The 15,992-nt window shown below is 38.1% G+C and overlaps 1 protein-coding gene across 7 annotated transcripts in view; it reads left to right on the top strand.

Moving 5' to 3' along the window:
• DCC (DCC netrin 1 receptor) overlaps window positions 1-15,992 on the top strand; it is a 1,086,625-nt gene that overhangs the window by 1,016,092 nt on the left and 54,541 nt on the right. For all 7 annotated transcript variants that reach the window (XM_077892657.1, XM_077892647.1, XM_077892640.1 and 4 more), the window contains 2 exons: window positions 5,269-5,495; window positions 9,433-9,549. In XM_077892657.1, coding sequence (XP_077748783.1) covers window positions 5,269-5,495; window positions 9,433-9,549 — 344 coding nt within the window. The remainder of the gene's footprint in view (window positions 1-5,268; window positions 5,496-9,432; window positions 9,550-15,992) is intronic.

Here is a 15,992-nt window from a genome sequence, read left to right as displayed (position 1 = left end):
GCCCAAATATAGAACATGTATCATGGTAAGTTAGAATGTATCTGTAGATACTAACGACAAACTATTTAACATTGAAAATATCCTGGAAATCTAGAACACATGGTTATCACATTTCTAAGGCAGTTACCTGGGTAGATAATCAACATGTCTGAATACATTAACTTTAAATATGTGAATAAAACTCAAAGTTCACATGATAGAGTCACCAGTTGAGTAAGCCTCTTATTTGATTTTAAAAGTATATGACAAAATAAATAAATAAATAAATAAATAAATAATAAGGCAAGTTTTAAATATTAGTCCATATTCAAATTTTGACAAAAATAATTATCTTCAGTCCTGACAATCAAATGTTTAAACTCTTAAATCTATTGTAGTTTAGGTTACTTTCACTCATTTTCAGATTTTTAACATTTTTTTAAACATTTTTATTGTTTTTCAGTATTCCACAGAGGCAACCCCTTAGATCTTCAATGTACCTTAATTCTACCACAGAAAATGTAGGTTTATTTGAATTTCTAGGACACATGTTCCCTGGGATTCCAATACAAGCTTTTTGTTTTTGTGGTTGTTGTTGTTCTTTTGTTTATTTTTGCTTTTAATAGCAGTTTGGAAAATAAAAATAATCAATATAGAGAATTAGGAAGCTGGAAACCTTTGGGAAAGATTTGCAAGGAAGAAGTAGGGCAGGTACTTATTATACATCCCAATAGATTTTTTCCTGGTTACCTTGAATCATTCTTCATACTCTGTTCAGGGCTTCTTTCTTTCTGAAGACTTCTGTAAATTCTCAGTGAAGCAAACTGCCCTTGCTTCAACCTCCTGTCAGATCTTGGGTGCTTTCTATCTGATCAGGAAAATTAGTACAGAGCTATTTGCCTGCTTCCTATAAACAACTTGAGCAGAGGATGCCTTGAGCAGAAGGGGATTTAATAATTTATTACAATATGGCAAAATAATCTATGAGATGAGAGTAGTATTTTAGAACTTCAAAGGGCAGGGTCTTGAATAAAACGGTTACTAACCCAATGTTGGTGTTTATACCTTCACATCCCAAGCATATTAATTAAAAGTGAAAAGGAAGCAAACTTCTCTTATAGCAATAGGTTAGGTGCAAAGTAAGAAACAGAGAGGCCAATAAAGAATCAGAGAATCTTGCAAAAAATCCTTCCAAGGTGATAATGAAAAATTCTTATTATTTAATTCAGGTTATTAGTATGTGCTTAGGATGGGATCTGCATGATACAAAGTAACAAATCTGATTAATGTTAACTCGGGAGCTAAAGATTTTTCTACAATTTCTCACAACTTCTAGATAGTATTAAAAATGTTTCTGTTGGAGCTAAGGCCTCCTATGATTTGGTCCCTTTACTTTTTCAGCTTTTACCAACTGCCAGTCCCTGGGCCTGCTCCTTACTCCAACAATGCAGAAATTCACAGTAGCCATGCCATTTTTCACTCATTTATCAACTCCCACTGTCTCACCTGTATTTGCATTTCTAGTGCTTAGCAAATTTCTTGACACACACTCAGTATTCAGTAAATGTTCAATGAATAAGTGTTCTAAGACAATGAGTGATGTGGGACAAGTGAAAGAGACAGAATTTGCTCCAGTATCACTGGAGGAAACCAATTCCCATGCTGGGAACCTCTTGCCAGTTCAGGAAGACAGGCAGTAATCAGTGCAAGGTGAATGGTAAAGAAAGAGACGAGGAAAGGGACTTCGATATGCTCAGATTACACTGACCTAACATGGTCAGGAAGGCTTCCTGAAGAACAGAGGCTTGAAGAAAATCTTTAAGAGTAAGTGGTTTGTAAGTAAACTGGATTGTGAAGGCGTTCTGGGCAAAGTACGATGAGATAGATTGGGGGGGGATAGAGAAACAGAGAAAGAGAATAACAAAAGAGAGAGAAAGAGAGAGATAGAGAGAACAAAAATCACCAGCACTTGATTATGGTGTGAGAGCCTTTATGAAAAAATTCACGGTGTAGGAAGAGACCTTCCATCCCACAGCTGGTTTTGGAAGCTGAAAGATTACTGATACCTGTGAGAAAAGATGCATGTAGTAAGGGATAAACATGTGACATATTCCCAATCTAATACAAAAGCTAAGTTTAACCTAAAAACAAACAAAACCAAATTCACTAAGACAGTGTTTCTCAAACTTAAGAATCCTATCCTATTTCCCCCTTTTTTTTTTTAAATTTTATTTATTTATGATAGTCACAGAGAGAGAGAGAGAGAGGCAGAGACATAGGCAGAGGGAGAAGCAGGCTCCATGCACCGGGAGCCCGACGTGGGATTCGATCCCTGGTCTCCAGGATCGCGCCCTGAGCCAAAGGCAGGCGCTAAACAGCTGCGCCACCCAGGGTTCCCTCCTATTTCCCTTGAGGGCGGTTAAAACACAGACTGCTGGGCCTGTCCCTCTCACAATGCCCCCCCCCACACACACACACACACATACACGTGTGCAAGTTTCTGATCTGGGGCGGAGACTGAGAACATGCATTTCTAACAGATTCTCAGGAGATGCTGATGCTGGGACCGTATTTCAGGATCCATTGCATTGGATTCATCTGCACACAGATTTTAAAGATTCCATTGGTGAGACAGAGGAACTAGGGAACCACAGTGGGCAGCAGTCATTATGTCAGAGAACCAGCAGATGGACAGAAGGCTGAGATGACAATGTTCCTGCAGGTTTTAAGACAAATTTCAGGCAATTTAGTTGTGAGCAGATGTCAGTTTTATTACAAACCTGCTACATGGGCGGCTGGTCTACCACCAGCAGGGAAGGGAGGCCTCTCCAAGGTCAAAGATTTATCTCTTGATAAGAGACATTATAGAAAACAAAAGCAGTTAGTAGACAGTTTTTTTGTAGAATATATACAAAAAGAAAATAAAATTTGTTTAGAATCTTTAGATTCTTGACTGACCATGAGTGGATGAGTAGCTTCTCAGAAAAAGTCTTGATCTGATTAAAATCCATCATAAGGGATCCCTGGGTGGCGCAGCGGTTTGGCGCCTGCCTTTGGCCCAGGGCGCGATCCTGGAGACCCGGGATCGAGTCCCACATCCGGCTCCCGGTACATGGAGCCTGCTTCTCCCTCTGCCTGTGTCTCTGCCTCTCTCTCTCTCTGTAACTATCATAAATAAATAAAAATTAAAAAAAATAAATAAATAAAATAAAATCCATCATAAAAATGTAGATGCATTTTATCAGAAATGATAATTTTTTTTCCCATATGGAGGTTATAAGTCACAACATACAAAAATTCTCTACCTCAGTCAGGTGGAATTTTTTTTAATAAGACACATCTGGCACTGAGGTTATGGGGGCTGATGAATGAATGAGTTATGTGTGTAAACAAGAGGAAACCAAAATTCATAATTTATTTTTTAGTTTCAGAAATTATTTGACATATTTTCCCCCACAGGCTATTTAAATGTTGAGTTATTATGAAAAGGTTGACTTTCTTATCCTGGATTTGGGAACTGGAACGTCTCTCTAGGCAGTCTTGTAGGCACTGGGATTAAAAAGTTATTTAGCATTTTGATTTGTTAGAAAGATAACAGGGTGAAATCTCCAAGTGCAAAAATGACATTAAATTGTTTTATGAAGTTACCAGGGGTAGCTTACCTAGAGAGCTGCGCATGACTTGCAGATTGCTTCCTGTGTGCAGGTGAAGTGTAAGGAAATGAATTCAGGGAATCGATGGTTGGCACACAGTTATTATTTTAGACACAGGAAAATGGTCTAAGGGTTTGTACAGACCATTGTCCAGAGGCAGTGTGAGACCCCTGCCAGAAAGTCAGCAAAATGTAGGTAGTTATAGGGAAAACATTAGAACAGAAAATATTATTTCTCTACTAAGCTACTCAACAAATATCAAGTCTGGCATTCCTTGTCTCCAATCCTTATCGGCATGCTTCAAAAAAAGACCAAAAAATGTATAAAACAGTCAAAACAAAGCAAGTCACACCACTAAACCTTTATTAATTGCCCAATATGAGTAAAGGTCTTTCAGCATTGGAAGATAAAGCCACTCTCCATGGCCTTGTATGAGTCACAAAGAGTGTTCACTGAAGTGGCTTGTTTGAACCATTTAGCCCCCGTGAATACAGTTATCCTCATAAACCATAAGTTTCAAGTGAAGAAGTAAAAGGCAGTTACTTCTCTGGGGTTCTATCAGAGGTTATATTTTAACTATCTGAATTCTGTCTTAGAAGAGACTTTATTACCCTAAACAAATAGAAGCTACAAGTGGAGATTTTTTAAGAGGTAGAACCATAAAGCAGAGGCTGAAAACTTTCTGAAAAGGGGCAAATAGTAAATATTTGAGGTTTCGTGAGACATGTGGGACATACAGTCTCTGTTACAACTACTCAACACTCTGCACTGTGAAAACAAATGAGCTCAGTAGGATTCCAATAAGATTTTATTTACAAAATCAGGCTGTGGGCAGATCTGGTCTACAGGCCATAGTTTACTGACGCTTACTGCACAGAATGGCTGGCGTTGAGTGCCAGGCCTACTTTACTTAGCATGTAGGGAACATTTGTATCTCACTAGCCCCCAAAAGAGACTACCCCTGAAAAAATGAATTTATGATTGCAAAATTCTTATTGAGGGAAATAGGAGACATTTGAAGCACCCTTCTAAACTGTGTTTTTCTCTCTTCAAAGGATGGGTCTTAATTGTGTTTGCATCCAGATACTTAGTGACTCCAGGGCACAAGTGCTTTATTCTCCTTAGAATGTCCTCATGCTGCCTTTTGTCTCCAAATAGCACATTAAATTGTGCAGCTGAGCTATAGACTTTCTTCTAAACCCTAATCTTGGCTGGCACAAATTCTGGCCTTTTGTATTTCTATTTGCCCTTTCAGATCAGCTCCTTCATTTATCTCCTAAGCAGATGTTGCCATCAAGTACCTTATGACTAGCTCCGAAGATTGGCATATGGCTCCATCTAACCCACTGTCACCTTGTGTGAGAATTTGTAGCCGGTGAAGCTAGATTCAGGCACTCTCTGGCAGGCAGCCAGGGCCCTGGGGATTCAGCACCACTGCTCCTATAATGTGGTGAAGCTCCGGGGGAGAGGACGAAAGGCAGCCAAGACATGCCTGCCAATTCTTGGATTTCATGGGTTCCCCCCTGGGAGCACTCTTGTGTCCTTTCCTGCTTCTAACTTGAATTGACTGAGAAAAGAGAGGAAAGACCGTTGAATAGAGGCACTCACATTCACCTTCTAATTTTTTGTTCCATAGGAAACGGGCCACTCACAGTGTTGGCAAGAGGAAGGGCAGCCAGAAGGACCTCAGGCCTCCTGATCTTTGGATACATCATGAAGAAATGGAGATGAAAAATATTGAGAAGCCATCGGGTACTGACCCTACAGGAAGGGACTCTCCCATCCAAAGTTGCCAAGACCTCACACCAGTCAGCCACAGCCAGTCAGAAACTCAACTGGGGAGCAAAAGCACCTCTCATTCAGGTAACTCTCTCCTCTTGGGCATCAGGACAACTCTCCCCTCCAATTCTGAATTCCAAAAAGGACGTCCCCACTCTCTCTCTGATGGAGGCATCCTTCCTTTCAATCTGCGGGTCACTTACCAGCAGTTAAAATAATCTGATGTAAATTTGGTTGAGTAACTAGTTTCTTTTCCATCGTCCTATTACCTGCCTTTTATCATTGAAATGCTTTTTAAAACTTTCAGGAGGTAACAGCTGGTACGCTTGGGAAATACTGAAATGTAAAAGCCAAATTAATTTATTGCTTTTTGTTAAATCTTGAATGAAAGTCTTATCAAATGCTATTTGAAACTATTTGTACATTTTTTAATTCCTTGTGTCTATGGATAATTGTAAGTTGATTTTTAAATTCACTCTGTTTCTTGCGTTAAACAAAATCACATTAGGGACACGTGACTTATGAAAATATTGACTCTTCTGTTACTTTGGGCTTGATTGCTGTGAACATCAACTTTTATCCCCATGCAATCACATTATATGACCGCTAGCCTAGTTTGGTGGAGTCTATGTGCAGGCTCTGTTGATACGCAAAGTGGTCAGAAGCAGAAAGCCTACCATTTGGTGAATAGTTGCAGAACAAGCCATGTCCAGGAATAACTAAGAAATCTAGAAAGTGCCTGTAAGATATTCCACTTTCTCTTGGTCCTCGAATTTTAAAAATGTTTATGGGAAGCCAAACAATGAACCAAGTATTCTCATCAACACACACACATACCCCTCGTGGTCTACTCATAATGTGTTTGTAGGAGGGGTAGCTGTTGTTTTTAAACCGAATTAAAATATTTTAGTTATTTGAATGTGTAACTGGTTTACTAGACTTTCTCAGCTTCCAATTGTTTAAATAAGGAGCTCACTTTTTAACCACGAGTTGAGTATTTTTTTCCAGCTCTTAAATAATATCTCAAACAGATTCCCTAACCTTTCCATCATTTTCAGTAAACTACATTCTAGTCCTATTAAGAACTGCACTCTGAAGCTAAAGTTTCTCCTTCCCTTACGGCCAGCTGGACTTTGGGCTCTGAGGACTGGGATCTTAATCTGATGTTTAAGGCCTCCAGGACCCTGGAAGGAAATGGAGCGGTGGGGGTGGGGCAGAAGGAGGGGCACAGTCTGTTTCAGAAACTCCTTTACTTATTCCTCCTACCCACCTGTTCTTCCTGGCTGTGTAGGAGGACAGGGAGGGGGGATGAAGAGGTGAGAGGCAGGGAGGGAGGAGAGAAAGGATAGTTGGTAGTTTGACGCTGGTTTTTGGGCAGATGGGCTGTCCTCCTGTGACATCCAAATTCTGGGTCCCTTGTGAAGCACAAGTATGAGTTCTTTTTGAGACCCTGTGGGATTTTCTTCCACTGGCCCATTACGTGAGGTGAGGTATCAAGTCTAGGCTTACCCCACTCCTACCAGGCACAGCTCTGCCAACCTCACTCTCCTCGGACAGGCCAGCTACAGTTGAGTGAATTCCAGGGAAAGGACTCAAGCTTGAGCGACTTTCCCAGGGACCTCTTGACCCCAGACCGAATGATGAAAGAGACTGTACTCCAGTCCTGGGCCCTCTTTCAATTTTGCTCTTCTTAAATAACCTCTTCCTCTGTTTAAATAGACACAGAGTAGACCAGCAAGCCCGCTGCCTGAGCGAACTAATACCTAGAGAATGAATGGAGGGCAGATCTTTTTTTGCAGGAGCCTCCACACTCTACAGATGTTTATTCTGACAGTTTGGATTCCTAGGGGGCATCAGGAGGACAGCACACCTCCGCCTCCCACTGCAGAGGATAGAATTACCTCTCAGCCCTTAAAGGTTTTACCAATTATTTCTACGATTTCTCCTTCCTTACATTTCCCTTTATCTTTTACACACTGAAATGACATTTGGGGGCAGCCAGAGTACTTGGGATCATTTAATAAGTCCTGGGAGAAGCTTAACTCCAAACAATGGCTGTTTTCCTTAGAATAAGAGGATACTTGTGCTTATTTGTTTTTAATTTAAAGACCTACTTGTCAACTCTATAGTAGAAGAAAAGTAGTACTCAAAATCCTGCTAGTTATATTTTACATCATATCTAGTGTTCTCTGCAGTCTCCTGGCAGGTAAAAGAACAAAGCTCCATGTCAATGAATAGTATACTCTTAAATGTTCTGGTCTACTAGGAAACTTTTAAAATATTTTTACATTTGAGGTAGACTTTCTCCTTTTGTGGATTATTTTAGGTCAATCCTAGGAGACTTATTCCCCTCCTCTCTTTTGTAAAGTCTTCTCAAATATTCAACTTCCCACAAAGACTTTGTGGCAGCAACGGGAGTCATAACTTTCTGGAAAATACTATTTATTTTTGTACTTAGAGGAGATTCAAAGTTTTTTGTGCCATAGTGGTATAATTTGCTCAGTTTTATTGTCCTACATGGTTCTGTGTAGTTTTTTGGAAGATGTGTGAACAGTTTCAGATGTAGACAGCTCTCATCGTCTTAGCGACATAGAACTTTCCCCCAGCATTTTTTTTTAATTTTGAATTCTATTACCTACTATTTCAATTAAAAAAATACATGTGTGTAATCTTAAAAGACAGAGAATAGCACAAAAAGTTGTGAAAATAACACCCAAAGAAATCAAAAGTATGTTTGCCTTTTCACCATCCCCAAATTCCTTATCCTTTTCTTCAAAGGAAGGCAATGTTAAGAATTCTGTGTGTAACCTTTCTCTACAGATATATATGTATGCACATTCATGCAGATATATAAACACACATATACATATGTAATATACAGATATATAACACATATATACAGATATATATTTACATTTATATATTTATGTGCACACACAGAAATGCGCATATACACAATATGCTTTCATATGCATACTACACAAATGAGCACATAGGATGCTATTCAGAACTTCAGTTTGTTGTTCTCAACATATATTTTATTAACATTTAAATCTATACATATAATTCTTTCTTCTTATTATTATTTTTAAAGATTTTATTTATTTATCATGAGAAACACAGAGAGAGAGGCAGAGACACAGGCAGAGGGAGAAGCAGGCTCCATGCAGGGAGCCCGATGCGGGACTCGATCCCCGGACTTCAAGATCATGCCCTGGGCTGAAGGCGGCACTAAACCACTGAGCTGCCCAGGCTGCCCCCTTTCTTATTATTTTTAAAGATTCTGTAGTATGGTGTTTAATGGAATCATAATGAATGTATAATAAATATGCCTGGCCTTACTTTTGAAAAATATAGTTTATCCCTTGTGTTTTTATAATAAGATGTAATGCCCTTGGGCCTTAAGTACTAGTTGCATAAGTTGTGGTAAATTCATACAATTGGATATTTATGGAACTGTTAAAAATGCTAAAAGTGAGGCACCTGGGTGTCTCCGTTAGTAGAGCATGTGACTCTTGATCTCAGGGTCATGAGTTCAAGCCCCACATTCAGCATACAATATACTTAAAAAAAAACTAAATAAATAGAATAGGTGCTGCTTGTGAGTAGAAGTATGACTGTTTTTAAATAAAGAAATGAAAATTATAAAACTGACTTGACAGAGAAATATGTTCATATTATTTGCCCAAGAAGGTAACAAAAGAGTATGTGTGGGAAAATGTCACTTTAGTACAAAATATGTATGTTAATATATACCTTCTCACTTTTACATATCACACATAGACAAACTTTGCCAAAGAACAAAATATACATAATGGTTCTTTCTGAATAACCAGGTTATGGTAAGTTTTATCATATTAGAGTTTGTGCAATGAGACTATATTGATTGGGTAATAAAAAATAGATATAATTATTTAAAATATCAATAAAGAGAAAGAGGCACCGGCATGCCTAGCTAGAAAGTATGTCAAGTATTGCGTCAATGAAGACGTGTCTCTCAGGAGTATTGTTCTTCTCCTAGGTCAAGACACTGAAGAAGCAGGGAGTTCCATGTCCACTCTGGAAAGGTCACTGGCTGCACGTAGAGCCACTCGGGCCAAGCTTATGATTCCTATGGATGCCCAGTCCAACAATCCTGGTGGGTAAAGATTGGTACCACAGTGAAGACATGAAATGTTTTCTGTTTTCATCTTTTCTGTATCAAATTAGCAAAAATATTTAGAGTTTTCTCTGTACTTTCTGGGTAACTGAACAAAATGAAAAATGGCTAAAACTATATCATTTATAGTTTGAAGTCAGATTTCTACTTATTGTATTTGTTGTATGCAGTCCAGTGGACTGTCTGTTGCAAGACAGATAGCTACATAGTTAAGGAATCATAAAAAATATGAATTGAAGAGCTGAAACTTCTGTCACTCTTATTGGTCTCAGTCTAATGATCACATCTTCATAGCTTTCTTATGTGTGCTTTTTTAATAGTCCAATTTCCAGATTTAAATAATCTAGCACCCTTGAAGCAAGTGTTCACAGATATCCACTTACTACCCTCTTCTTGTCAAAGGTTGCTGTCATATTCCCACATTAACTGAAGATATTAGCACACCTGGGGTCACTTCCTTTCCAATTACCTCTATGATTAATCTTGGCAATTATAATATCCATGCAGGTAATTCATCCAGTGCCTTAGACTGTTTAGTTCCTTTATGGTACCTGCAATGATATTGGCTCCTTCCCACCTCAATTCATCAATTCACACTGTGTCACCCACTAAAGCAATCACTGTAACCCCTCAAACCTCAGTTCCTATCATCCCTTTTTCTATGACTTTGTTTCTTTCCTGCTCACCTATTCTATTGCCTCCTTGCTAACAATTCGTCAATCCCACCAAGACCTCCAATCCATTAACTCTGCTACCTTCCCACTGTCCCTCATTTGCCTCATGTCCTCCAAACTCAACTGAGAATTCAGAGTCATTTATCATCTCAGTCCCTTGCAAACACTCTCATCTCCCCTGGTCTTCCTTTCCCATTGTACGAAAGAAAGAAAGAAAGAAAGAAAGAAAGAAAGAAAGAAAGAAAGAAAGAAAGAAGGAAGGAAGGAAGGAAGGAAGGAAGGAAGGAAGGAAGGAAGGAAGGAAGGAAGGAAAAGAGAGAGAGAGAAAGAAAGAAAAAGAAAACCTCAACCCTGATTATATTAGCTCCACTACCAGTTCTTACCATGTACCCTAACAGCTAGTTTTATCTTGAAAAAAACACATGACTTGCTTGGTGAGCCTTAATTATATTAGCTCCAAGCCTGATTATATTAGCTCCACTACCAGTTCTTACCATGTACCCTAACAGCTGGTTTTATCTGGAAAAAAAACACATGACTTGCTTGGTGAGCCTTAATGACCACAAATCTAAGGCAAACAAGCAGCCATGTTTCTGGAAATGCTACTCATTTCTCTAGTTATTCATTGTTTCAGTTTTTTAAATGAATGTCTTATATCTATTATATTACCAAGAAGAGAGAAACACTGAGAAATGGCATCCTTACTCTTCCATCAAATCTATTTGATGTGTTTGTGCTCATATCTGAAGCCAGCTCTTTCCTCTGTTGTCATCCTTTCTCATCCACTTGGGGACCCTTGTAATTATCCCTTCCCTGGCCTGCATCATCCATTTTCTCTCTTCATAGATACTCTAATGGGCATACAAGCATTCTATCACAACCGTTGTTTCCAAACACTCTCATTGGACCACTTTCCCCTCCAACTAAAGCTTATCCCTCTCCCTTCCTGAAAAGCTCTTTTAAAATGTGTTATACAAAAAAAAAAAATAATAATAAAAAAAAAATGTGTTATACTCACTTTTTCCTTTTTGTAATCTTTGTAATCTTCCTTATTAGTTTGAATGATATTTCACAGTTTCGCTCCACTGAAACCACGGTTGTAAGGTGATCGATAATCTCCACATTGCCAAAATAAGTCATCAATTTTCAGATGCTTAGCAAAATTTGACATAGCTTCTCACTTTTTTTTTTTTTTTAACTAAAACACTTTTTTCACTTGATTTACGGCATACTGAATGTTCCTGGTTTTCATCCTATCCTACTGGCTGCTCTTTCTCAATACCTTTTACTTATTCCTCCCCTTCCTCCCAATCTCTGAGTCAGAGAGTGCCCCAAAGGCTCAGTCTTCAAGCTTTTCTCTTCTGCCTACCTTGCTGTTTTGATGATGTCATTTGGTTCCGAAGAACTTAATGCCAATTAATTTTTTTTTCATCTAAATGTTGATAAATCTCAAATTTTATCTCTAACTTAATCTCTTCTCAGAATCCATATCAACATTAATATCAACCATTGACTCCATTTCTCCATATGGCTGTGTAAGAGACAAGTCAGCTATGTTCAGAATGGAAATCCTGCTTCTCATTATTCCCTTTCCCCACCTCCAAACTTGACCCTCCTACTGTTTTCCCCATTTCAATAAGTGGCACCACAGTTCATCCACTCTTTTCAAAACTCTAGTTTCATGATCTTTTATCCAAATTTCATTACATCCCAAATTTAGTCTTTCATCAATCCTATAGTTCTTGCTAATAATACCTGTTGGTTGAAAATCCAGCCACTCCTTCCCATCTCTACTGCTCTGTCCTAAGCTATGGCCACCACCAGCTGTTTCAGAATATAAACTATAGCTCTAAGCTTGTAACTAGTCTCTTTTCTTTGGCTCTTTCCCCTATGGTAAGTTATCTACAGAACAGCCTTTCAACGTGTGAATTAGATCATGTTACTCCTCTTGACTTCCCATCACATGTAGAATGAAATCCATGATTTTCCTTATTTTCCTTGTCCTACAAGGCCCCAGGTGATAAAGCCTCTGGGCATGTCCCTCATTCCATCTCCTGCAATTACTCTTATCCGTTTCAGCCTGATAGCCTTCCTCTAATGCATGTGAATAACACACATTCAAAGTCAAGGACTTTCACTTGCTGTTCCCTTTCCCTGGAATTTCTTTTCATAGATATTTACATGCCTTTTTCTTAATTTCATTCAAGTCTGTGTTCAGTGGCTACCATCACAGTTCTTCCATAACCATTGTCTAACACAGCACTTTTGGTCACTCTCTCCTCTATTCTGTTCCATTTTTCTTTATTAATGTGCATGGCCATCCTGCTTGCATCTCTGTGTTTATTTATTATGTTTCTCATATTGTAATTTCTATGAGGGTAAAGATTTTGCCTCTTTGATCATCTCATATCCTCAATGCTCAGAACAGAGCCTGATGCAATTGATAAGCTCCAATGGAGACAACTTAGGTGAATTAATGGTTGCTTCTTTCTGCTTTACTATATGTCACATTCCCTCCATGTTCTAATACAGCTCTCAGTTTTACTCTACTAAGTATAAAACTCTTATGGCATTTATGATGAATTCCAACTGTTCAACTCATGGGTTAGATATAATTAGTATTCCTATTTCACTAATAAGAGAACTGAGGCTTAGGGAGTTTAAATACCTAGGTTTTAGTCATCCCACAACTAAGTAGCAGAACCAAAATTTGGACTCAGAACGTCTGGTTTCAGAGTTCTGAGACCCTAATCACTCAGCTCCCTGCTGTGGTACTTTGTGAAGACACTGTCCTTCTCTCATTCTTTTTACTACACACGGAGCTGCCTCTCTTTTCCCCTTCAGCTACTTTCCTCTTGTAACAAAGTTATTTCTATCTGGACCTATCTTCTAGAGTTTTCTTCTTAAAAATCATTGTCCTTCATGTGTCAACTCTACTCAAATTAAAAAAAAAAAAAATCATCTGGGCAGGCCGGCTGGCTCAGCAGTTTAGCACCACCTTGAGCCCAGGGTGTGGTCCTAGAGTCCCAGGATTGAGTCCCACATCGGGCTCCCTGCATGGAGCCTGCTTCTTCCTCTGCCCGTGTCTCTGCCTCTCTCTCTCTCTGTGTGTGTCTCTCATGAATAAATAAATATAATCTTTTTAAAAAATCATCTGTGGATTTGCATTCTATGTATAACTTCTTTATCCAATAAATCCCATATCTTATTGATATGATTTTTCTTCCAAAATATCTTTTCAATGCCTGGCCACCTTCCTATTCCCTAGAGTCATATTTTAATTTTCTTCTTTATTCTATTTCTTTATTCTATTTCTCTATTTCTTCTTTATTCTATTCTATTTATTCTTCTACCTCACACCTGAACTGTCAAAATAGCTTCATAATGAGTCTTAGTCCCTTCTAGCATCTTCCAGACTCCCACGCATCCTGCTTATCAGATGTCTTCCGAAAACAACTTAATATCGCATTTGTTCCATAAATTTCTCCAAAGGCTCCCCACTGTTTACCAAGAAAAAAACAACTAAAAACCACTGAGCATCTTACATCTGAGACTACATTTCTAGTTTCCTATTCTTATGCTTAGGTGGATGGATGGATAGATGGATGGATGAATAGATGATGGATAGATAGATAGATAGATAGATAGATGATAGATAAGTAGATAGATGATGATGATGATAGATAGATGAATAGATAGATAGATGATAGATAGATAGATGAGATATAGAGATATATCCAAGACTCCTGCCAGGCTAGACTAATTGCCAGTCCATAACTATACATTGCCCTTTCTTTGTTTTTCCCTCTGGACTTATCTCTCCTTTTGGAATCACTCAGTGGCTATCTCTGCCTAACAAAGTTGTATGCATCAATTTCAAAGTTACGCTCTAATGAATTCTTTCTTTTCTGAATCTTGTATCCAGAAATGATGGCTTCCTTTCTCATGTTTGAATAGCATTTCTCTCTACTACATTTGTGGCATTAATTACACATAGTACTACCTCATATGCTTAGGTATTCTAGACCAAGCCTTTCCTCTTCTAACAGGTTGTGAATTACTTCATGAAGGGGAGGGAATGTATCCAATTCATCTTCACATTCATACATTGTATGGCTCAATACTAGCACAAAATTGGTGCTTGCTAAATATCTGTCAAATGACTGAATGAATAAGCAAATGCATTATAAGAATGCCTTGTATTTGTAATATACCAGTATGGGACTTCTTAAAAAAAAAATCAGTTATGGTTAAAATAACTCCTAATCAGATTTAATGGCATATTAAGGACAGTTAAAATTGTTTTCATTAACTAGGAAAAGAAATAATGAGCTTAGAAAGAAAGAAAAATGAAATGAAATCTAACAAATATGGAGAATTTCTGAATATTATATCCATTTGCTAAATACTTTGCTAATTACTATTTCATTAAATCCTCATAATATTATTATGTGGTGAGATTATCTCGATCTTTACAGATAGCAAACAAAAACTCACACAGCTTACTGACTTGACTTACTCTTAGGACACACCTAGGCAACCTCTTAACTTCTATGATATACAGTTTTTCCAAGGACAAAGATGCCTTGCATGCCTTGTATTATTTATGTCCTTTCTTTAAAAATATTTTTTTGACAGTAGCATCTCCAATCTACAAACATTAAGACTAAGGTTCTGAGAGTATGAACCCCAAACCCGTGCTCATCTCTGGCCACACCAGCCTGAAGGTGCCTGACTCGTACCAAACCTGTGCTTGATCTGGCGATCACTTTGTGCTGCCTTATGTTGTCACCTGGAGCTCTGAGTTGCTCTTTTTTATTGCCTAAAACAACAATCCTAACAGTCCTTTGTAGTGAGTGTCTAACTCTACAGGAATGGGGGCCCTCAGATGACCAGCAATTAATTTCGCTGTTATTTTAAAAATTATTATATGTTGCAGGTACATTATTTTAAACAGTTAAATATTTTTACATAAGGATGCTCTGACCCAGCAATCCCATCCTTATACCTATTTTGCTCTTGGGTATATACCCAGCAGAAATGTACAATACGTCCAGTAAAAGACACATACAAGAATGCGTGTGGCAATAGTGCTCCTCATATCAGATCTTCATTACATTGTAACATATTCACACGGTGGAAAGCCATGCAGTAATGAAAATGTAGGAACTAAAATGCCACAAACGATAGGGAGGATCTCAGAGATAAAAGATTGTTAAGACAGAAACCTAACACATCTGTGTCATTCAACTTACGTAAAATTTAAAAGCAGGCAAAATAGTCTAGGGGGTTAGAATTCTGAATGAGGTTACTCTAGATGGGAGGCAATTAGTGGCCAGAAAAGACCATGGGGGCAAGTTCTGATAATGTCCTATTTCATGCCCTGGATGATGGTTACAAAGCATTTCACTGAGCACTTCTTCGAATATTCTAGTTTTCAATATGTGTGTTACACTTAAATAAAATTTCAATAAGAAATGAAGAGTTGATAGAAAATATATCTTTTGAATTAACTTTGTCATATTATATTCTTTGTCATCTCCAGGCTCTGTGTTGGTAAAACTATCTAAAGAAAGAAAATGATTTCAACATGTAATCAAAGTTGATTTTGAAATAAATTCTTAAGCTTTCTGATAAATAAAATAAGCTCTTTGCAACTGACGTGCTTGATATGCCTTAGATGGCTCTGCTGAACAAATTGTAGACCTGTATCTTGGCAGAGCAATGCTTTCATGTAGAACAGTAGAT

This window comes from Canis aureus, chromosome 1 (assembly GCF_053574225.1).
Source record: "Canis aureus isolate CA01 chromosome 1, VMU_Caureus_v.1.0, whole genome shotgun sequence".
Lineage (NCBI taxonomy): Eukaryota > Metazoa > Chordata > Mammalia > Carnivora > Canidae > Canis > Canis aureus.
The sequence above is the reverse complement of the archived record's forward strand: the minus strand, read 5'-3'. Positions and strand labels throughout refer to the sequence as shown.